Source organism: Amphibalanus amphitrite, unplaced genomic scaffold (assembly GCF_019059575.1).
Source record: "Amphibalanus amphitrite isolate SeventyFive unplaced genomic scaffold, NRLGWU_Aamphi_draft 001068F_arrow, whole genome shotgun sequence".
NCBI lineage: Eukaryota > Metazoa > Arthropoda > Thecostraca > Balanomorpha > Balanidae > Amphibalanus > Amphibalanus amphitrite.
In genome coordinates, this window is record NW_024882562.1 from 10048 (window position 1) to 35000 (window position 24953).

The window sequence follows — 24953 nt, forward strand, 5'->3', positions numbered from 1 at the left end:
CAGGAATTTGGAAATGGCTAATTCGATCACAGGCTAACGGTGCAACTGCCGACAGCGGAACGTTGCAGCAATGAAGATAACGAGGCACAATGCCGTGCGGAACAAATGATCCACGCTGAGCGGAAATTAAAACAGCAGCCAGGTGCCGCCGGTCAGCGTAACAAAACGCTCGCATACAACAGCATACAAAAAAAAAAAAAAAACAGGGAGGGTTGTGGTCAGAAGCCGATGTCCCATAATGCAGCGAGCAAATGATGCCAGCAAACGAGCTGAATTCAGCGGAACTTTGATTCAGAATAAATTAAATAATAATGGCAGCAATGTTTAACAACTTTTTGTTTGCAAACATTTTGCACTGTTTCTTGCATTCACGAAATAATTGTAGCTATATTCCGAAAGAAATTAATTGAAATGCGGGTATCAATCAGGCGCGGATACAAGGGGGGGCCATGGGGGCCATGGCCCCCCTTGGCCGATTTTTTCAAAAATAAAATAAAAAGTTAAAAAGCTGAAAAGGGGGCCTCCTGAAAATAAAGTGGCTATTCATGTTGAGATGTTGCCTGAACAGCTAGATAAGCTCAATAGACGCAGTTTTTTTTTGGGGGGGGGGGGGGCCAACAAGTGGGAAGATGGGGCCTCCAACAGGTGGGATTATGGGGGCCTCCTGGTTTCTAATGGCCCCTCCCTTGGAGATTTTCTGGATCCGCCCCTGGTATCAATTATACATATCCGTGGATCGATTGCACACAATCGAACATAATCGAACAGCACATTGTTACCGCAGTCTTCGTTCAGCTGAGCAGTTTCTACAGCTGGCACGAAACACGTGGCACGAAAAAGGAATGTGCGGCAGCCCCCCCCCCAAAAAAAAAAAAACGAAACCCCGATTGGCGACTGGCCAGCTAGGCCTTACACACTGTCTGAAGGAGGCTCAGACGCTGTCAAAGACGCTGTCTGGCTGTCTGAGCTCTGTCTGAGCTGCCTGGAGGAAGCTCACCCAAAGCTCCGACCTCTCCATCGGCTAATCGATAGTTCAGCCGCCACAGGCAGAGCCACTCGGCGAAGAGCGGATAGTACAGCGTGACAGTTGGTGGGTGCCGCCTGTGACGATCCACCATCGGGATATAGAACTCGGCGTCTTATATTTGAAGAAGGAAGACAGTAGCAAAGTGGGATAGAAATGAGATAGAAATGACAGAAGCTGAAGCTGCTCCCTTTCAGTCAAGCCGCGAGTACTGAGGATATCTCGGCTCGGATTTTACTCGTATGTGGTTATACATAGAAGCATGCTTTCAGTCGACATAGTCTAGTAGCTCAGACGCAATAGTTGCGCGGAGAAGCGAGTGTCTGCTCCGAAAGGCAGCAGTCTGGGGAGTCCCTCGGTGAACTAGGAGCGGCCTCATCACGATAACTAATAGCCGAGTCACGACCGGCCACACGTCGCCGAGACGACCTGACTTACCTGCAGGGCGATAATCCTGGCCAGACTGGTGGTGTTGGCCGAACTCTTCCCATTCGGCAACTCGATCATACTGTCCGGGAAAAATTGCTGAAAAAGAGAGACAGGGTTTCACCACAGTGCAAAACAACTATCAGGGGAGGGGATGAAAACATTGACGGAAAGCTAACTGCCTCCCTTCTTCCTTTATCTACCATTCCGGTCAGGATAATACTAGCAAGGAGGCAGCTTATTTGTTTTGTCCATTGGCAAAAAAAGTCAAGTAGATACTGCCAGTGTAAAAAGTGCGTTTATATGTGAGGTGAGGAGTATGTAACAACTAACATAATAAAAAATGCGCGTCTATCGATGGACTATCGAACGACGCAGTTATGTTACCTAACAACGGTAGCTGCGTAGGAGCAAATGATTATTTGAACAGGTCATTGACGATCATTTCAGAGTAATCGTCCCACAGGCGGATGCAACGTCTCGTTACGCACCTAGGGAAACCGGCTAAAACCAGAAACTGTTTATCGAACTGTGAAATATATTTGGTTTTTAAAGGCATTTCTAAGGATGCAGCTTCAGCGCCGTATTGACTTTCCCGGGCAGACCCATTTTCTCGGCTCTGTTAAGAATCGTTCTAGGACAAACGTCCAGAAGTTGATCACAAGTAGTAAATAGCAAAACGACAATGCAGTGGAGTAAGGATCCGAGTAGCTTATCCAGCCAGCGTTCAATGTTCATACTATTGGACAAAGAATTGGCAAGTCCAGAATCGAGTCTATTACTTTCAAATCACTCCACGTCATCACCTGGGCAGATGGAAGCCGCCCCCCCCCCTCACCCTCCTCGTCTCCCTCTCGGCCCGTGCGTTCGGCGCCCCTACCCTCCCCCCCCCCCGCTCAGGTCCACCGTGGGCCCGGCTGCGCGCAGTGAGTGACCTTGGCCAGTGCAGCGAGTCCGTCGCCGCTGAGGCATTTCCGACGACGCTGTCGCGGAATCCAGCGCGGCCGGCCGCCAGCGAGCCCCGCAAACACCGCGCCCCGCCCCCGCCCCCGCCCCCGCCCGGGCGGCACCCAGCGGGGGCTCGCCCGCCGCGCCCCGCCAGATTGGCCGTGAAAAGGCTTGTCTGGCCGGCGGCGGCTGGCAGACCGTTGCAGACCGGCCGCCAACACCGCTGCGGGGGCCCGGGAGGGGTACACCGCAGACTGACCCTGAACTTCACCAACGGGACATGGCGGAGCCCCGCCCTCAGGGGGCTCCCGCTGAGAGGCGCCAACCTACTCTCCGAGCATCGCGTTAAAAATTTCGAATCCATACGTACTATTGTTTATTTAAAATAACTTTATCGACACTTAATTGTTTCATCCCCTCGCGAGGCACTTAACTCACTCCAAACAGCGCCAAATTGAAATGATTTCCTCATCTGCAAGATGACCGAAAATTGTCCTCGCCACCGCTGCAATGTTCAGTACACCCACTGCCGTGAGCCGACGTTCGTGGATTGCAGAGACGAGGGCGGGGCGGGGGGGGGGGGAGGTGCGACGGACGACCCCCGGATTGGGGGGGGGTACGGACTGTGCTCATCCCACACACCAACGAACGGCGGCGCTGCGCCATCAGTGGAGTATGAGCGATCGGCGGAGCGGTAAGCACCTCAACGCGAATGAAGCGGAAAACATTGGACGGGGGCGTAGGACCGATGATAAAATGTCGGTGGAATTTTCCAAATGAGATTGATCGGCGGTGGTTATTCACTATTCAGTGGCATCGCTCCGATCATACGTAGTTTGTGGGAGAGGAATGCTGTGCGTTGCGCATGTAAATACCGCCGTAAGGTAGCTCAGCTTCCTGATAAGCTGATGGATTAACTCAAAGCCACATCAGATGATCATTGCAGGGGCGGATCCAGAAAATCTCCAAGGGAGGGGCCATTAGAAACCAGGAGGCCCCCCCCCCCCATAATCCCACCTGTTGGAGGCCCCATCTTCCCCCCCAAAAAAAACTGCGTCTATTGAGCTTATCTAGCTGTTCAGGCAACATCTCAACATCTGTGCAGGCTTGGAGGCCCTCTGTGCAGGTTAGGAGGCCCTGTAAAAGTGGTCATCTCTGTGAGTATAAGAGACCTCCAAGTTATGAAAAGCTTTACCAATCTTCTAACAAAGAAGTCTTCTCAGCTAGTCTTCTAAGAAATAACTAAGTGGGTAGGTTAAAAAAAAAAAAAAAAACTCATCGGATTTCGGCCACTTTATTTTCAGGAGGCCCCCTTTTCAGCTTTTTAACTTTTTAACTTTTTATTTTATTTTTGAAAAAAATCGGCCAAGGGGGGGGGCCGTGGCCCCCATGGCCCCCCCCCCCCCTTGTATCCGCGCCTGGATCATTGACGAGATGGGTTCTTTCGAAATAAGGAAGAGGCTTCGAGGGAATGCACTGCGCACTTACAGCTGACTGATAGGTACTTCAAAAACGGCACGATTTGATGACACAAATAAAGACAAAACTTGTAAGCAGGGCCTCGGCTAACATGTTAACTGGTGGGCCAAATGGCCCACCAGTGACCCGAAATGGCCCACCAGCCTCAAAGATTTGGCCCACCAGTAATTTTCCGAAATATCTAAGTTTCCACATTTTTCACATTTCAAATTGAATTAGCAGATCTTATCGTACATTTTCAGGCTGTAAAGTAGCCATCGGTGAAACATATTCTTGTGAAAAAATTCAACCTATTGTTTGCAATATCCTCTTGGGGTAAAAAGTGAACTATAGTGGACTAAGTGGACTAAGCCTCGGTCACACTTCACCGGATTGGACCAATGGACGAGAAACGGACGGCGTCCGGTGATGTCCGGGGGATGTCCGTTCGTTTCCGTTGGACGTCCGTTTCTCATCCGTTCATATCCGTTCCATGTCCGGTGGTGTCCGGTGTGCTCAACCGGACACCACCGGACATGGAACGGATATTAACGGATGACAAACGGACGTCCAACGGAAACAAACGGACATCACCGGACGCTGACAGTTCTCGTCCGTTTCTCGTCCGTTGGTCCAATCCGGTGAAGTGTGACCGAGGCTTTAAATTTTATGCAATAATCGCGAAAGACGTCTGCCTCCGTCAATTACATATAGTGTCGGCGGCTTCCAGCCGATCGAGGTCTGCGAGAGTTCTTGCAAGCTTTCCGATCGATCGAGTGGTTGCAGTCACATAAGCATCTGCCGCAGACCAGTCGGTTACAAGAAAAACTACGAATAAAGAGCAGACCAGTTCAGACGGTCGGGGATAAGCCTGCGAGCGATCTCAGACGGCTCGCCGATAGACACGATATAAGCCAGAGTCAAACTAGAGGTAGTGTCGGCGACTTCCAGCCGATTGAAGTCTGCAAGCGATATTATGCGTCTTCACGACCGGTATGATGCTTACAGTCACACATCTGACCAGTTTGTTTGTTTGTTAATTGGGGCTTTAGGGCGCGCCGACTACTTAGGTCATTTTGCGCCCATAACGTCGTTTTAATAAAACAAGTGTGTCAAAAGAGAGAACCTTCTAGATACGAAGACTAAAAAGTAAAAGACTCGATATAAAACAGCAAGGTAAGATAAAGCAGCGCAAGAGTGTCGTCCTAGACAACTGACTAGATGTAAGGACTAGAGAGGACTAGTTGGATTTAATGTCAGGTCGAGTAAATCGCTTGGAAGTTGATCGAGCGGATAAAGGAAAAAATATTGCCGGATAAAACCCAGGGTGAGTCGTCACCCAGAAGGTGGCGGATAGTGGTATCCGGAGCGATGCGCCCGAGATAGCGTGTCCGGTTCGGTTCAGCGAGAGGACAAGATAAAAGCACGTGAGAGACAGTGAGAGGCACGGCACACCGACTGCATGTGGGTTGTTCCTCTCCACGGAGGAGATAGCCATGAGTCGCGTACGTATGACCAATACGTAATCTGCAGAGGGCCACTTCCTGGTGCCTGTTGCTTTGGAAGCAAGACTGCCAGGGCTCCAAGGTAGGCTTCACGCTCCGCAGCTTCCCAGATCCTTGGAGATGCCACTCTGCCTGCCAGCTTGACATCGTGAAGGTTTGGATGGCTGGGTAAAAATCACGAGCCGGCAGGGGCAAACGCCGAAGGCATGGAGCCGCGGCCGCGCGTCTCGCGGCCGCGTCGGCGAGCTCATTGCCAGTTATACCCACATGGCTTGGAATCCAGCAAAACTTAATAGTTTTGCCTGACTGCTCCACCGACGTGAGCCGAGATAAAATGTCTTGGACTATCGGATTGTCTGGGTTGAACCTCCGTATAGCCAGCAGGCTGCTGAGAGAATCCGATAAAATGAGGTAAGACAAGTTGTCAGACACCTCGATAAAACACAACGCCTTCTCGATTGCAACGAGCTCGGATGAGAAAACGGAGGCAGAGGAAGGCAATGAAAAAGTGCGCGTGTCGCGACCAGCCACGAAAGCGCAGCCGACGCCGTCCTCCGTTTTCGAGCCGTCCGTAAACACCGAGATAAAACCGTCGTATGACGCAATGTGTTCCAATGCCCGTGCTCGTTGCACACATGGCGGCAGGTCGTCCTTCTTGACCTCAGAGAGCGTGAGGTCTACTTGCGCTGGAGCGTATTTCCATGGCGGAGAGGGCGTACCCCACGTACGTCGCACTTCACGGAACTCTATGTTGACTGTAGAAAAGAGCTCTTTTATGCGCAATCCGAAGGAGACCGATTGTCGCACTCTGTCAAGACGATTAAAATCAGGAGAAAAGACGTACGGATACGTCGGATGTCCTGGGAACTGGCGGAGTTTCAGTGCGTACCTCATCCCCAGCATCTGACGGCGGAGAGATAGTGGCGGTTCGTGTGCCTCGGCGAGGAGGCTGCTCTTGGGCGACGTGCGGAATGCACCTGTGGCAACACGTAGCGCCGCGTGGTGCACGGAGTCAAGAGCCTTTTTACTGGATTCGCTGGCAGAGTCGTAAACAAAGCATGCGTAATCCAGTTTCGATCGGACGATCGACCGATATAAAAGAAGGAGCGTCCTGCGGTCCGCACCATAAGATGTGCGGGCGACACATTTTAAAACGTTCAGGGATTTAAAACATCGTTCCCGAAGCGTTCTAAAATGTTCTCTATACGTCAAACGACTGTCAAAAAATATTCCAAGAAACTTTGCCACCGGCCGAGTAGGAATCACCTGTCCACGGAGCTTGATTCCCAAGGCTAAGTCGTCGCAGCGGCGGCGGCAAAAGTGCATAGCGACGGTTTTCGTTGTTGAAAAACGTAGGCCGTTGTCGTCGCTCCACCTCTCTAGACGGGTTACAGCGAGCTGCAACTGTCTGGCAACGTGACGGGCGGTCGTGGCAGAAAACCAGATCGCGAAATCATCGACAAATAGCGATCTGCCGATGGATGGTGCAAGTTTGTCGCCAATATCATTGATCGCCACAGCGAACAGCGCCACGCTGAGAACTCCGCCTTGGGGAACTCCGTTCTCTTGAGTAAAACTGCTCGAAAGACTACTGCCAACTCGGACTTTGAACCGACGACCCGATAAAAAGTTCTTGATAAAGAGGCCCATCCGGCCGCGTATGCCGTACTTGTGTACTTTGGAAAGTATTCTGTGTCGTAACACTGTATCATAGGCCGCCTCAATATCAAAGAACAGTGCTCCAAGGTGCTTCTTTTCAGTAAAACAGGTGCGTATCTCGGTGTCGAGGGCTAAAATGTGGTCAACAGGGCTGCGGTGCTTTCTAAAACCGCACTGGGCGTTTGTAAAAACACCGTGATGTTCCAGAAACCAGCTAAGACGCACATTGACCATCTTCTCAATCAGCTTTGAAAGCGATGATGTGAGAGAGATGGGCCGATAGTGGAGAGGGTCATGTCCCGACTTGCCAGCCTTCAAGATAGGAATGATAGTGGCTTCCCGCCAGGTCTCAGGGAAAGTGCCAGTCTCCCAAAGCGAATTGAAAGTTGCTAGCAGCGCCTCGAGGGCAACTGCCGGGAGATGACGGAGCATGTCGTTGTGGACAGCATCCGGACCTGAGACGCTGTGTTGTTGGTCGAGACCGTGCCTCTCTTCGTCATGATGCGGCGAGCCGCTGTCACGCCGAAATCGGCGAGCCCGTCCGCAATGTCCTCGTCGCTCACTCCCCTCAGATCGAAACAGTTAATGACCCCTCGTGAGGAGTTCTTAGATCGGTGAGGTTCCACTGTAAGCGGGATGGAGACGAGCCTCCGGCCGGATGCCCGTCCCTCGGAGAACACGAAGCGAGTAGCGTCCAACGCTTTCGCCGCCTCCTCGCTTTTCCTGAACTCGACCTCCAGCGCGCCATCACGCATCCGGTCGCAACGAACGATTGAACCAAACCGGTCGCAGCCATCCTTCCGCTGGAAGGGCGACAGAGAGCTCAGCTCCCTGTCTGCGCTCCGGAAGATAAGGATCTTAGGAGATCGTGGACCTTTGTCGAGCACCGTTCGCCTGTCGGCCGAGGCCAACGGGCGAGGATCGGCCGAGGCCGAGGGATTGGACTGGGGGGAAGGGGGATCGGTCAAGTTATCCATGTGAAAGAGTTGGTCTCCGCCAGCTCGGCCGCCGACGCTCCGCAACGGCGCCGCTACAAGGCCTAGGACGGCCGAGCTGACTGTACGGGACTTGGCGGCACCTTCCGCGGGGGAGAGAGAGACTCACCACCCCCCACGGTCGGATACCGCCTCCTCCCTTGACGCCTTGCCGAGTCACCGCCAGGGGCAGCGACAGATCAGTCCCACCGACGGAGGACGAGCACAAGTGCCCGAACCCCGCCGGCGACACCTCTCCGACACCACCCCCGGCGGCGTCACGACTGGGAATGGCTCCTCAAGTGCGGCGCCCCACTGAGTGTTCCGCCCTTACAGAACTCAGGGCCAAAGAGGCGTGTTGCCCAGCCACCGCGACTGGCTCCGCACGGTGGGGGGCTCAACCTCCAGGATCCCGTTGTCCTGGGGTACGGGTCGGCTCGCCTAGCCTAGTAAAACCGGCTGGTACCCGAGGGGACGCCACTCCCCTTACACTAGCCCAACTCGGCTGTGTTCCTGCGGGTGCAAAAAAAAAACAACGAAAAAAGGGGGAAAGGAATCAGAAAGCTGTGATCGAACGAAACGCGGACATCCGGTGAGAAGCAAAGCAAAAGCAAACAAAGACCGCTCAAGAGAAACAAAACCACGGAAACCAAGAAAAGTCGGGCCGTACCATCTGTCCATCCAGTGATCAAAAGCAAATCGTAAGCGAGCATGGGTCAAGCTGGGGCCGAGGGGGCGCTACTCCCCTTGCTGGCCGAGGCCAGGGCCGCCGCGGGGCGAGGGCCCAAGGAGCCCAGTCCAACAGCGACCCAGGCCACTGCCAACCCCCTGCGGGGCCAATCCAGCAGGCAATCCATCCGGCAACCAAAGCAAGTCCAGGTCAAACGCGCGTCAAGCTGGGGCCGAGGGGGCGCTACTCCCCTTACTGGCCGAAGTCACAGCCGCCGCAAAGCCGGGGCCAGGTTACCCCGGCTAAGCAGCAGCTCTGACCACGGTCAGCCCCCTGCGGGGACACATCTGACCAGTTGGACGAATTTCGAACCGTTCACAGTCAGCGTTCCAAAAATTTCTCATTTGGGCTGAAGATGACACTCAAGAATAAGAATGGATAATTTTCCACTCTCGCATTTTGGGTGGCTCGCATTTTCCACTCAGACACCCAAGATAAATCTGAAGTTTGGGACACTGTTCACCAGAAGCGAACTTGTACATACCTTAGTTTTTTTTTAAAGAAAATATCAGGGTTGCGCAGTGCGCTTGGGCTTTTGAGTCAATTATTTTCCATGCGACACCAATAGGCATTTAGATCATTAGATCAATAGATCATTTTCAGAGATGTTGGGGTTGCTGCTACAACCCCCTTTTGGGGTTCCTGCTACAACCCATTTTATATATAAAGTTGCACTCGTGCTGTTCCTAATTCCTCCCGATCCACCCAACAACGTCCGATCCCATCCGACCGCTTCCGAATCTCCGACTAGTCGGCGAGCGATCCACTCACGGCCGTAAGTTATCGTCCAAAGTTTTATAATCTGCGTCAATATTGTGTGCATACTTGTGCCACGGAATATATAGTCTACGACATGTCGATATGCCGATATGTACTACGATATGTCGTAGACTATATATTCCGTGCTTGTGCGATTTTATGTGCACCGCGGGAGTATCACCACTGAGAGGGTTGTGGGTCCCTACTCTCTCCTCTCTCTCTCTCTCTGAAGAGTCGGGGGGGGGGGTCGAGCCCCGTTTTTTTTTTTACACATTTTTTGAATGCCATCCTGACGTTTTTTGCAGAATAAAGTGGCCGAAATCTGGGGAGAAATCGGAAATTGGGGGGGGGGCTATGGCTACGAAGGTCAGTCCATGTCGCTGCCCAAGTGGCCCACCAGTTAAAATTCCTTAGCCGAGGCCCTGCTTGTAAGTACATTAACATGACATCAAAACAATTTAAATAAATCGCGCTTATTTTCTCACTTCCATTTCCGACACAGCAGATGCACCCAGCCAACTCATGGCGGTAGTCGGGAGGCAATCGGTCGCACAGTGGAACAGATCTCGACAATACGGAAACGTCAGGCGGCCGGTCAGACGGTCGATCTACTGATTCTAGACGATAAGACAGACGGTCGGTCAGAGGATAGGTCAGGCAGCGGATCAGACGGTAAGTCAAACGGCAGGTCAGACGATAGGTCAGACGGTCGGCCTGAGACGGCACGTCAGACAGTCGGTCAGACGGCGGTGTCTGATCTCCAGCCGGGTCACTCAGTCGGCCAGGACGAGTCACGGGAATTGCACAGAGAGCAGCTGCTTCAGGCGTTCTCGGGCAGTCCACCCAATATGGCAGGCTATTGATTGAAACATACCGGCAACAACTGCGCAGAACTAGGCGCTGACAAGCTGTGACATTTTCAGATTCAAGGGTCAAACTAACGATGCTCGAAAGCTTGAGTGCAAGCATTTCAGGGTATCTTTTGTCTGGATATACCTAAGCGTGCTACAAATGCCCTGCAAAACTTTTCGTGATGATTAGGCAAATTACATTGAAAAAGACAAACTGTTAGTGGAAAGCGCGGGTAGCCTTCGTGAACCCGAATTTCTCCTTTTACCGAGCTGGTGCCTGGCACTCGTAAATATCTACACATTAACCTCTAGGGGTCTTGACCCAAAAGTCAACTGATGGCCGGCGCATGCTGAAAAATCATAATTTGTAGTCTGACACATTGTCAATTTGAATGCAAATTGTTGTCATTTTCACAAAGTACAGCGTCATTTTCTGTGAATAACCACAAACGTATGTTGATGAGTGATGACTAATGCTCCCGACCATTCTCTCTTTGACGTCGGCCCGACGTGCGTCATCCTGGACTCTCTCGCCAAGGCCCCTCCCGTCTGTGCAACCCTCCCCCTCCCCTCCGCTGTCTGGCCAGACCGCGCAACAATTTCCGGCGGCGGACATACCAGTCTCCCCTCCCCACCCCTCCCCCCACCTGGGCGGCCCACGAGGCGGGGTGTCCTGCCAAGCCGACCCCCTCCCCGCCCGGGGGTGGGGTGGGGGGGGGAGACGCCAACGCATTCATTCTTACCACCCACCAGCTGGTTGAGGGGTGGGGCAGATGGGGAAGGTTCTCAGCTGATCACTCTCAAATTTCAGTGATCACGCAGCACCAAGTAAAGGATGTAAAAAGGATAGAAATAATAGCATGCGAAACAGGACATGAAAAAGGGCGTGTGCCACGCATGTGCCATAAATCATATCACAAGACCCACGGAGACCACAAATAATTTCTGGTGCCACTCCTATGTAGATAATATATCCAATTGAGCCACCCCATCCTTCAACGTCGCCTCGCTCCTCGCGACCCTGTCTGGGAGACAGACGACAGATCTGTCTGACGCCCGCTGCGCCTTGTCATGACGTCATAATTTCGGGCGCCCACCGGCAGTCGACACGCCCCAGACAGGGGTGGGGAGGGGGACGGGGAAGGGGTGGCCGTCCGCGCCTGCCGAGCTGTCAGGACACCTCCCAACCGAGTGGTGGTGACAGTCATCCTGACAGCCGGGAGCGGGTACAACGGTTCACTTTTATCGCAGCCTCCACTACCGGCGCCGGCCAGCGCACTGTAACGTGATTATTTTCAGAGTCGGTTTGGCCACATGACGGCCAGCCTCCGCACTGTGCCGGGGGCCGGTCAGGGCGCCCCCCCCCCCCCCCCGGAGATATTCTGACCCGCCGCCTCCTGACCCCCTCATTACCCCCCGTGACGTCAGTCGCCGCCTACCGGTTCCGGCGCGGCGAATTCTCTTCAGGTCGGACAGCTGTAGGCGGTAGCCCTGGCCCGCACGCCCGGCCCACACCCACGCACTGGCTCGCAGCCGGGCGACCCTCCCCCACACATTGTTTGACATCCCCCGGCAGATGCCGCGCATACTTTGCATTGACGCATGCATACTGATGTATCTGGGAAACTGATGCAGATGCCATTGGGGATACAACGTAGTACATGGATTCTATTAGCATTTTATTCGTGGACATTGAAATAAATGGCGTCTTCCAGAGCGCGTCCTATATCAAAAGTTTTGCTGAAACCGCAAATGTCTGCTACCTAATTTAGATGATTAGCATTGGTCAAAACTTAAAGTTCTCATGAGTCATGTCAATGATCGTTTGTAAAAACGGAAAGCTACCAGCAATGCACGAATTATTTGTGAACGCTTCCCGATTATTTGCAATGGAATACCTATGCAGTTTGCATCTAATAAGAAATCGGCAGCGGAAGCAATGCCGATTGAGAGAAAAAAACAGCACGCGATAGGTCTGCTAATTCCTTCACAATGATGTAGAACGTGTCCCATGTTCCCATGTGTCCCGCGTGAACGTGGACATGATATTCAGGCCCGAGCACATAACATTCAAGGCAATGGGTTCAAGTCAGGATATCAGTGAAGGCATCCGAGCGATGATTTAGTGCAGACGTCTTCTAGATGACTCGGGGATGCTATTTTGATGGGGATGCTTATAATCAAAAATCCCATCACTAAAATGCCACTATAGAAGTGGGCATTGCCATTTGCCTATCTATATGCTGCCCCGTGTGCAAGCTGAGGAGCACGCCTGTCTAATGTCACTCACTGGGTCGGCCGAAATGAAAACCGGAGTAACTACAGAGTACTGTAGAGTTAGACTGAGGGACATCATTTCAGCGTAATGGAACCATTGTGCCACACATCGACCTTCTCTCACCGATCCGCATTGTATCAGGATACTTCGACTCCCTGTATCGATCGTTCCAGCGACTAAACAAATATTTCAGAAGAAAAAAAAACTGTCTGAGACGAGGAAACTAAGCAGAAAGGCCTCCAGCGGCTCGGAAACCTTTCAAGACGACGGCATCAGTATATGTCTGGGGGCCTGGGGCGAATGACGATGACGTCGAGATCGACAGAAACGTATCAACAAACTGTTCGGGGTAAGGCCGCCATTAGCTGCCTTCCTGAACGGCCCAACTGGACTACCCCAGGATAGCATTCAGCTTTAGTACAAAGGGCGCCACCATTTCCACTGAATTCAACTGCAGAGTCGGCCGAACGCAGTGGAAATGCAATTTATGATGCAAGTGTTAGCAAATAATTTAATATTCCAAAAAAAGGATTCGGTCCTGTGACTCAATTTGGGCCCCACGGATACGAAAACACAGAGTTAAGACTCATCAGCTGGAGACTACGCCATAGCTGGCCAGCTGGCACTCATCACAGACAGGTCATGGGCTTTTCTCGACGGTCTGGCATCGCTGCGACAGGAGATCAGAGGCCCCTCCTGGAACAGTCACGCGCCTGACAGGACACGTCGCCACACCTCGAGTTATTTCGGTGATATAAATTCATTCATTCGTTCTTTCATTCATTCATTCATTTGTGCATTCTTTATGTGAATCGCTTTATCTTAATGGACCACCTAATTTACCAATAAAACTGTCTAAAAACTGGCAGCAGAAGCCAGTGGTCAGGCAAAACGATCATTAACAGTTATAAAAACAGACACGGTGCTCCTAATGCCGGAAACACTCGCCGGAAGTGTCTGGTTCCGGTGTGGTGACCCCAACCTCCAGAGCGGGTCAGCTGGCCACATTTCTGTATCACACGACGGCCGGGTTCTCCGAAAGGGGCGAGCCCCAAGGACGCACGTTCACCACCGCAGAGGAAAAGCTGAGTTTGTGGAACGCAGTAACAGTTAACTATGCTGAAAACATGAGTCAGATAACGGTAGGCCTACATGACGCCGCTACCGTGAAGGGAAACGAAGCTGTTCAAGAAGCCGCTTTACGTTTGACCGAGCTACAGTACCTATGTATGTATGAGCTAAAGTATAAGTTACAAACCGCAATATAATTGCATGACATATAACCTTGTTGAGGCATGAAGCATCTCAGAGCTTTTATCTCTAAAATATAACAGTTCTTGATGTGCCTTGTAAGTCATAAAGGATTAAGAAACAAACACGGTTGCAAACTACGCAATAAACACCGTTTCGAAATAGCAGTAAAGGCAATAAACGGTTCGGTTTATCCGTTATCATTTCAGAACGAGGCAGAGGAAAACTTAATTATCCTGAAAATAAAACCAAACACCTCTGTATCTCACGATACTGGTGTGTAGAGGTCTACGAAACAACGTAACCATACGATGCCGATACCTAAGCATCTGCATTCGTTTTAAAAAACACAACTAAATTTAAAATAAAAACAACTAACTTCATGCCCTTATTCGGAATCTAATAAGCACCGTACGCCACCATTTGTATCGTCCACGGATAGACAGGGGCGGCCTGAGCCCTGCCCAGACATCAGCAAGAGGTCACCAAATCGACTGGGCGCGCCTCGTCCGAGCCCGGACATTCCAGCAGCGGAGCTGACGGCGTGTTTGCACTATACACAGTGCAGACCTCGGTGCATCGCCCCCTCCCTCACCCCCCCCCCCCTGCGGTTGCAACCAGTCGGTGCGAACCTGACCTGTCCCACGACTGGATGGGGGAGGGAGGGGGGGTGCGGCCCGCCACCGATAGGTCGATGGCTGCTTACACTTAGGACCGGCGTCCACCTGAGTGTAGGCAATCGCCAGGGTAAGCTCTAGGGCGCTAGAAACGCATAGCTTCGTTTAATCTCGGCAGGGTAATTGATCGAATATCTGTCCCAGCTGTCAAACGATCACTTGCACCACTTGCGGTCATTGCGACACCCCCGGCAGCAATATTGCAACAGCACACAAATGTTGCATCCGTGCACGAAAACCACCGAAAGTCAGACGGTGGACCATTCGTAACAAACTTTGTCGTAATAGCACAACCCATTATGACATCGTAGCTTTTCTTTTTGTTATTAACAACCAGAGGCGAAAAGGCTTTACGGCCCGTCGGTCATTCACCGTAGGTAGTTGCAAGCCGCTACCTGTCTCGTAAAACTAGCCCATGGACCCCCAACGAGTTGGTCTTCATCCTAAAGAGCTGGCAGACTGGCCAGGGAAGGTCACCCTGGCCATTTCTGCCCCGACACCTGCTGAGTGCTGATCTTACCGCTATCGTGACTATAAAGAGTCCGAGGCGGGCCCGACCCACCTCAAGATAAATTTAGCCGCATAACGGTGCAGTTCTGGTAAAACTTCGTAGACATCTTTATCCGCATGACAAGAGTGCGTTTGCTAATATAAACGAGGCCTGAAGCCCCCCCCCCCCCCACACCTCACAACAAAAACATACATGCAATGAGTCGACATCTTTCAGAATCGCTATTCCACCCCAAGCAGCATGTTACTGACATCCGACATCATCTGAGGACATTCTGCAGCCGCCCATCCCTTAGCTTCAGGTTCTGTCAGTTCCCATCCCAGTCGCGGCGACCCCGGTGGGTGGCCTCTCGAGCACCCCCAGGGCAGGGGTGTGGGGGGGGGGCGGGGCGTCAGACAGCATTTCGGCGTCACCGTCTGGGGAAGCCAGACAGCCGTCGGCGGCGACGACGGCGGCGACGGGCCGGTGACCGCGTGAGCGTCGCCTTCCGGTGGCGAACGGCCAACTGCGCACAGACTGAACGGGACAGCGAACAGAGAGCGACCGCTCGGGCGTACCGTCGCCACCGTCACTGCACGCCAGACTCGGACTTCCAGACAGTCACCGCAAACTAGACTCAGACTCGCCTATCGTCGTTATTGACCTAAGACTCAGACTCCCAGACAGTCGCCACATACCAGACTCAGACTCGCATACCGTCGTTATTGACGTAAGACTCATGACTTCTAAACAGTCACCGCAAACTAGACTCAGACTCGCATACCGTCGTTATTGACTTAGTTATTGACATCGTTATTGACTCAGGCTCCTAGATAGTTGCTGCAAACCAGACTCTGACTCGCATACCGTAGTTATTGGCCTCAAGACTCAGACTCGCGCCCCGCCGCCGCAACCCTCACTGACCAGTCTGTGCAGGCACCTCGTGTAACACACCAAACTGCACGTGTGGCTGTCACTTGGCCGGGCCGAGCAAAGGTGCTGAACAAGCACCCCAGACGCACGCGCGTCTAGTCTGAGCCGCTCGGCTTGCGTCATCCGTGTTTCAGTTCTTCAATTCTGGCTGACGCAATGGCAACGCCGGGATGAAGTTAACACGAGGGTTCCTGATCAGCTTTCACGGAGCATTCACGATCTCGCTTTGATCATAAGGTGCGCAATTCATAACGCCGACGATGACAGCTTTATGAAAAACGAATGAAACATTCATTTTCAATTATAAGTCTTCAAAGCGACGTCGCGTTTCTACTTTTGAAGGTTTATTATGATAAAGGGACGTCCAATAGCATTCGCGAGCGTAGTTCAATCGCTCCTGTCGCGCCGGCGTCGCTTGTGCCCGCACTGCACCAGAACTGCCATTTGAAATGCATCATCCGGTCAATCTAGTCCCAAGCACGATGCATTGCGACACACGGGACTACAAAATCAGACCGCAGACGATACTGGTTTCAAATCGAGCCAGACGATACTGGTATAAATTCAGATCACAGACCCATCCACTGTCTGGTCACAGTCTACGACGCAAAATGACCCCAGCAGTCGGCGCGCCCTAAAGCTCCAATAAACAAACAAACAGTCTACGACGTGGCATTGACCGGCGATGCCAGGGTTACGGATAGTATTCGCAACACAGATGTCTCGGAACAGACAATAGGCCTGCAAAGCTGCTCTTTGTGATGAGATTATTAGTTTCGTTCATCGTTTTGTAATTATGTTATAAGGACGGGGTGGTAGCTACTAGCTTGGAGTTCGGACACCGCAGTGACTGGTTATTGGGCTGCTGAGTCATGTTCCTACCAATATTTCTCCTTTTGCAGTGGATGGCGTATGCAGTATGCTGTGTGTATTATTTATAGCGGGGAAGCCCTGTCACAGTGCCTTCAGTCGCCACCATCTATCGATTATTCAGATGGTCTTATGGGGGGCCGTCGCCAGCGACTCACGAGCGTCGAAAATGTCTTTCGTCGCGACACACAATCCTCTTGTGGACGAGGTAGGTCATGAAAGGACCCGTGGCCAGTGTGGACACACTTCAGCGTGTCAACTAGCAGTTAACACAGCCAACTTTCGAATTTGTATGCCTGAGCAAACTTGTTCGTCCACGCTCAACCGCCAACTTCCCATCCCCGTCACTTCATGGCGAATCGTCCAGCCTTCCCCAAGGCATGTCGCTGGGACCACAGCGCATTTCCTGCAGCGGTTCACTCACGAATGTTGGACCTGAACAGCGGGTTCGATGCCGTGCTCCGCTGGAAATCGAGCTCAGTCTGCACCCAGGGACCCTCTGCGCCCCGGGGCCGGGCCAGGGTCGGGCCGCAGCTCCAGCCGGGCCGGGCGCCTGCCAACGACCGGGCGATGGGCACGAACACATTTCGGCAGCTCCGGCCTCCGATGGCCCAATCCGACCCGGCCAGACGGCCACGGCGACCCCGGGCCGTTCGGTGACGTCACCGTGACGTCATAGTCGGCCACCATGACCTGGGGTTATGTAGCGGCGTGATGGTTAGACGACCGTCGGAGAGCCGAGAGACTGGACGTGAGGATCGAGAAATGGAAGAAGCGCAGGATATGTGGAGCGAAATCAGAGTAAGGACAGTCCAACTGTACCGAATAGAAAATCGCTCAACTAGAGCATGGCTTATCCCTGGAAGAGGATGATATATTTTTATTTCTGAAACTATCAGGACTCACCACCGGCAAGGTGTTGCGAAAAGCAGAACTTGTTCTTCCCGTCCAATTGCATTTCATGTAGGTAAGCAAGCACCTACGGCATGTACAGATGAATTATTTCGGCACAAATCATTCATCGCTGATGTTGCATGTCATAAAAAACATGGTGCTTAAAAGATGGCATAGAGATAGACGTCAGTTTTTCAGGGCTCAAGTCAATAATATCAATCTCTCCCATTGGAAACGCTCCGTCACACATATCCTTCACATGTCGTGCCTATGGGTCGGATGGATTGTTAATAACGATGAACGTAGACTTACCTGGGGATTGTGGAAGAACTCGTACTTGCCAAAGTCCTTCTTGAAGTAGAAGGACGAGTTGCTGTGCGCGGTCTTCATGATTCGGTACGTGTTCAACACATCCTCGTGATCCTCCACAGTCCTCTCTGGGGAAACGGAGAACAGCAGTCACTAAAACCGTACTGTGTCATACGGCGAGACTGCAGTTACAAACGTCATAACGCTAAGTGCTGGATCAAAGGGCGCTTTCAACAACGTACGAAAAGTCCTATGCTACGCGAAAAGTATGCGGGAACTTATCTCATTTGTTTTAAAATTCAAACCATTTAAGTCCCTGTCGTTGTCTGTTAATCTTACAAAGGACCCGCTTAGGCTTTTTTACGCTGATCAAGGGTAGCTTTCCAACAATTTTGTAAATGCACATGGATGCGTAGAAAATCGGACTTATTAGGCATATCAAAAGTTGAGCAAGTGACTTTTGAACTAGGGATTCGAAACAGCCAACTGCTGCAAAAGATTTAGTTTCAATAGGAAAACGTCAAGTCAATTGAGAAGGTGCGAATAAAAAAAAAAACATACTCGTACATGTTAGGCAGCAGACCTGTAAAAAGCAGAGAATGGTAGGACAAAAAATATCAGGGTGAAAAAATGACCGACCAACCACATAACACTTGTACACCTGAACAGACAGCAGGGAAAAAATCCGTTCCAATTTTAATAGCTCGGCAGGTGTTGGTTTTGACCTTTAAAAATGCAGCTGTGAAGTAAATAGAGACACATGTCCCACCCCCGCATGGGGCAGCCCACGCATGTCTAGACACCATTCATGCCCGTCACCTCACGGTACACCCCACGCGGCCGTGCGACACGACAGCGATGCAACAGCACGGTGCATCGCGTCAGGTGGGGCGATGGTCGCGTGAGGTGTGAATGCACCGGCACAGTGCACGTGGAGTGACAGGCCAGCGAATGGCTCCGATACGCGAACCGTTCCAATCATAGTGTGCCGATCGATACGCTATCATATCTCAGCACCGACAACTATTTCAAGTAGTGCCTATTTCCTTCCAGACACCTCCAGACTTATCGATGCACATGGCAAAGTGCGAAGAAATTGGTATACGCACACAGTAGGTGTTGCACACCCACCGGTGCTTATATAATGTCAACCAGAACAACAAAGATGTTGCTCAACTATGACACAGCTAAGTTCCATGAGGTGCATTCGCCTCGGGAAATATTAGTAGAATGTTCCCAACTTCCATCTGCGCAGTTTTTACACAAGCGCGCAACCTCACGTCGCAAATAATTTCCAATTTGAATTAGCGTAAAGGCACCGCAAACATTCTACCCCTCAGAAGTCTCTATAACAAAAGATGACATCCACTCCTGCGTCATGACATGTCATCAAAGACGACTGCCAGCATCGACAGAACGTTCTAGCGGCGGCCAAGGCCCAAGGTCTCTGTCGAACGGTTCAGGCCGGCCGCCGCCGGCTGCGTCGCTTTCGTTGGCTAATAGGATTCCGCGAAGAGCTGCGTTACCAGGCCTACTGGGAAAACAATCGGAACCGAGCCTTCTGGCTGGTTGGACCGGTCGGAAGTCCCCCCCCCCTCCCCTCCCAGTCCGCCTCGGCACGCAGAATGGCGTCAGGTGTGACAAGGAGAATCGACCTCGCACGCTATCCGAATCAGTCTCTGGTTCGTGTCACAGTTTTGATGGTTAACGTTTTTTAGCATAATAATGATCATCATTGCATTCAGAATCAATAATAACCCTTTGTTTAATTAAGAAAAAAAATCAGCATGAGTGGTGCGATCTGGGACACTAATTACTCGGCCTTCTCCTAGCCCGTTCTTCCCTTGGCAGACCTCAATGTCGTCGCCGAGACTGTGGCGTATTTAGTGATCACCATCGGATAGTTTTATATCGAAGATAGTTTGAGACCCGTGAGACAGTAGGATGAGGCACAGCCCAGCAATGCAAGTACAGCAGCCCAATTCAACAGCCCGCCCATGTAATCTCGAGGCATTTGGAGTACGCTCACAGTTGGATCCATAAATATAAAATACCCAGGTATTCTCCATAGGCAGACGTGAAATAACATAAGCCCATGCTCGTTGTAAATCAGGAAATAGGCTGTGATTTCTCACGGCTGTTTGCCTGCAGCGTAGATCGGAAATTAAACCAAACTAAGTCTATGATAATTGTTCTTGAACTTCCCAGCCTTTTTAGGATTTCTTGTCCATGCAAAATACGCTACTTCTGCTTTAAGGTCTTCCGCAGCTTACCAAGGCTATAATTGAACACCGTTAATATTCATTCCGCTACTCTTTACTCTCAAGCCTTAGCAAATCATTGCATACATATACAGTATACACCTAAATTAGATTGGTAACGCAGATCGGCAGTCCTCAGGACAAGCTAAATCGGTCAAAGCCGCTATTTAAGTTTTCATGAACTGAGCAGCAATGCACGCCTCCATTGCTCTGCGAAATCACGGCATAGAAATTTGAAGCCCTTGCTTTAATGCAAGGAAACGGCACTGATGTTTACGTCCTAGCCTTTATAGCGGCATTCATACAAAATGTAATGTAAGGTCACTGCCTGAACATATAAGGGAACGTCCCGGATAGCAGCAATCATTTCTACTTGGCAGTCAGCAAGAGTTTGAGTCACCCAAAGCAGTGATACAGCCGGATCCCATTAATGCGAACACCACTGTTTACATCATACCGCTACCCCACTGAAGCTCAGTTTAAGCACATGACACGTGTCATCTACCTACTGTAATACAGGGAACGGAACCGTACAAACGGTATTCATGATACAAAACTGTTCCCTACTGGGTCGACATGCGGCACAGGCAAATATCCGCAGACGAATTTGCAACTATGTGTGGTGTTCAATTGCTGACGTCATGCCATGCTGCATGACATTCCCTGACATGAGCTCAATCACTGGTCACAATTTCTTTTGGTAACGGGATCAGCAAATGTGAACAGCACTGCGAAAGGTCTGACAGAAGAAAGTCCCCTGCTTTAGCCGTCTGCCCGGCGGCCGGCGGACTGTCGTCAGACACGGCTGGACACGTCGGGAAAGGTCACAAGGTCACACCGTCCCATGGATGTGACAAAGAACAACCAGTTGACGTTCGCTTCGCCTCCACCCCCCCCCCTCCCACTACCGCCGCGAGCTCATGGCTTCTATAACGTCGGCCAGACTTCCAGACAGACCGTATGAGAGGGTGGAGCAAACGGCGCGCACTACTCTGCCAGGGAACGCCAGACAGACAGGCGCGTCCACCGTCTGAGTGTGAAAGGGCGGCACATGGCACGTGGCAGCGTCGACAGGTCTGTGTCGACGTCCCCTGTTTCAACGTGTACCACAGACGACAGGTGGAGACGAGACTCGCCCCGAAAATGACCGTCTTATCGGCCGCCGCCGATAAGACCCGTTGAGGGCTCCAGCCGCGACCAGCCGGCACTGAGCCGGGGGACGGACGCGCGCAAACACGACGGGCGGGCAATAACATGGGGAGCTCAGTCGGGGAGCGGCCGCGACCGCGAGAGGAGAGGAGTGACGGCGCGACACAGGGACCTACTCCATATTTGTGATGGAAGTGCGGAGAGCAGTGCTCCGGCTTAGGAGACGCCGGTTGAGTGTTGCACGGTGTGCACGGCGGATACTTGGCCTAGCGGCCCTCCTTTTTTCCTACCTATTCGTCGTGAACTCGGTGGCGGCAGCGCCAACGAGGGATCGATCATTATCAGCCAAAGCACGTATAGTATATCGTACCCCACCGCTGACCAGACGGGTTCATGGGCTACGCAGCCAAAGAAAATGCCACCAGCTGTGGTCCGTAGAAAAACTTCGGAGAAATAATTGAGGTAGGGCGACGCAGCTTTGTCGGTTAATTTCGTCCCAGACAATGCAGTACCAACAAAGTGATGGGTTTTGCGTCGTTTTTGGCACGGCAGATGGCTTCTGGCGCCAAAGGAAGCCCGTGCGGACATCATGGCGGCACTCGGCAGTGAGATAGGATAGGTGTTTTCATTGCAAATATTAGTATACCGATTCATCCATAAAGATGTGTATAGAATTTCAACTTCTAAGCAGAAAGATGGACTGGCGAGGCTGGCGAGGTGTGTTCGCTAACTAAAGGACAATTCCTGTTCCACCACCGCTCCAAAGCTCTATTATTACGTCATTGGTCTCTACTCACCGATGGCCGGGTCCTGCCACCGCTCTACCACTCTATTATTACGTCATTGGTGGCTTTTCCAGTACTCACCGATGGCCGGGTCCTGCCACCGTTCCACCAGCGACCAGTTGACGTCATTGGTCACGTTGTTCTTGTGCGCCAGCAGTTCGCAGAGGTCGCAGGTACGCAGTCCCTCGGCCACGATCACCGACTTACATGTGCCGTCCTCGTTGCAGACAACGAGCTCCGTCTGGGGAGAAAAGAAAGGGGTGTGAGTCAAAATACTTCACGAAAAAAAGAAACGTGGTTCTGTTACTAAAAACGATTAACTATGAAGTCGCATTTGTCGACTCTACATCTACAATAACTCGTTTGCTGATTGGTTCACGAAGCTCACGAAATTACAGGAGTATAGTAAATGATTTTGTGTCACACAATAAAGTTGTTCCACATCCCTTCAGTGCATACCATTCACAAACATGTCAGGTCAGCCACCATCCACCTATCATCATCCATCAGCGCCAAACATCACGTCACGGGTCTGAGATGACACACCAGCGATCGAACCGGTTACAACCAGTTATCTCGGCCTGACGGGCCGGGTCGATCGCACTCTACATGGGTGGGGCTTTTCTCGAATTATTAACCCATTCCCCTCAGGCTACGTCAACTGCAGTGACCTCAGGTCACCATCGTGACCTCTGAATAACACCGGGGTACTAGGGTGACCGGTTTTGCAAAAAGTTTCGAAAAGTTTTGCTCCCCAGGTCTAATCTAACGTATTTGGGGGTGCTGATCACGAATCCGGCGGAAAAAATATAAAATTCGAATTTTTTTTGACCGCCCCGGCTCTTTGATTATTTCCGGTTTTCTCAATTTTTGCATGTTTTTGAATAATATGATGAATGTAATGAAAAAATATTAAAAATGTATCGCTAAATGCATGTACCAGTCGATTCGGCACACAGCGGCGTCGAAATCGGCACGCCGCCTGCTTCACCGGCCTCGCAGGAAAGCATAAGGCTCGGAAGGTTTGCGTTAGTTACCCGATTCTCTCCATAGATGGCGCTGGCGTAGCCGCCCGCCGGCCGGTCGTTGCCGTGCCGTTCACAGCCCCGGCGGTCACTTGCGACCGTCGTGGTCGTTATGCTACGTCTATCAAAGCACGACAGAAATGTTCACTTCATTTTTATGTTACTTCAGACATATTTTAAACCTAATGTTGAATTGGATAAATGACTATCGTGAATTGGCGAAATGGTGGAGTGCGCTCGGGAGCCATTTACAATAGCGAGGAACGTAGGTGGATTGATCTGAGTAACATATGACTCTGCGTTCACTATTGATATGAAGTTTATTCACACTATGTAGTATGTAGTCGGGTGACATGAGAACAAAGTGACTAACATACCTTGTGTACGACACATGGATGAAGCTAATGCTACTTTTTCATTTTGTTTCGGTAGGCCCGTTTGTTCAGAGCGTAGCCGTCCTGTCGGTCTGCGCCTGTTACAGCTGTGACTGATTCGGTGGTCAGCTTTACAGCCCTTTCGGTGGATTGGGTATGGCAGGGGACCCCCGTTTTGGAGTCTGTAGAAAGTCGCGCAACTCATCCTCGCTCATGTGTCGTACACAAGGGGGCTCAATGTCTCGGCCCTCGTCAACCGCTCGCTGCACGTTAACCAGTTCCATATAGTTGTTCGCTTGAACGTTAATTTCCGGCAGCCGGAAGTGCCGAATGGGCTGCTGCTGTGGCGGTGGGGGTGGCAGCTTTGGCGGCGGTCGTGGCGGCGGTGCCGGCGGTGGTGGTGGTGGTGGTGGTGGTGGTGGTGGTGGTGGTGGTGATGGCCGCCGCCGTTTCAGACGCCGCTGCTGCTGTTGTGGCGGCGGCGGCGGTGGCGGTGGCGGTGGTGGTGGTGGCGATGGCCGCCGACTCTGTCGCCGCTGCTTCTGCTGTGGCGGGGGCGGGAACGGCGGCTGCTCCTGTCGCTGCCTTTTTTGACGAATGCTTTGGATTAATAATCCAAAACGAATGCTCTGGAACGAATGCTCCAAAACGAATGCTCCAAAACGAATGCAAAACGAATTAATAATCCAAAACGAATGCTCTGGATTAATAATCCAGAGCATTCGTCAAAAAAGGCAGCGACAGGAGCAGCCGCCGTTCCCGCCCCCGCCACAGCAGAAGCAGCGGCGACAGAGTCGGCGGCCATCGCCACCACCACCACCGCCACCGCCGCCGCCGCCGCTGCCACAACAGCAGCAGCGGCGTCTGAAACGGCGGCGGCCATCACCACCACCACCACCACCGCCGCCGCCGGCACCGCCGCCACGACCGTCGCCAAAGCTGCCACCCCCACCGCCACAGCAGCAGCCCATTCGGCACTTCCGGCTGCCGGAAATTAACGTTCAAGCGAACAACTATATGGAACTGGTTAACGTGCAGCGAGCGGTTGACGAGGGCCGAGACATTGAGCCCCCTTGTGTACGACACATGAGCGAAGATGAGTTGCGCGACTTTCTACAGACTCCAAAACGGGGGTCCCCTGCCATACCCAATCCACCGAAAGGGCTGTAAAGCTGACCACCGAATCAGTCACAGCTGTAACAGGCGCAGACCGACAGGACGGCTACGCTCTGAACAAACGGGCCTACCGAAACAAAATGAAAAAGTAGCATTAGCTTCATCCATGTGTCGTACACAAGGTATGTTAGTCACTTTGTTCTCATG

General features: G+C 51.9%; 1 protein-coding gene across 1 annotated transcript in view; it reads right to left on the reverse strand.

Moving 5' to 3' along the window:
- Positions 1–830: 830 nt before the first annotated feature.
- The window catches only part of LOC122369749 (growth factor receptor-bound protein 10-like), a 60304-nt gene continuing 36181 nt past the window's right edge, over positions 831–24953 (reverse strand). The window contains exons 4-6 of the mRNA XM_043344714.1: positions 22313–22472; positions 18040–18164; positions 831–1549 (exon numbers count right to left, since the gene is read on the reverse strand). Of these exons, the coding sequence (XP_043200649.1) occupies positions 1424–1549; positions 18040–18164; positions 22313–22472 (411 nt within the window). The 3' untranslated portion in view covers positions 831–1423. The remainder of the gene's footprint in view (positions 1550–18039; positions 18165–22312; positions 22473–24953) is intronic.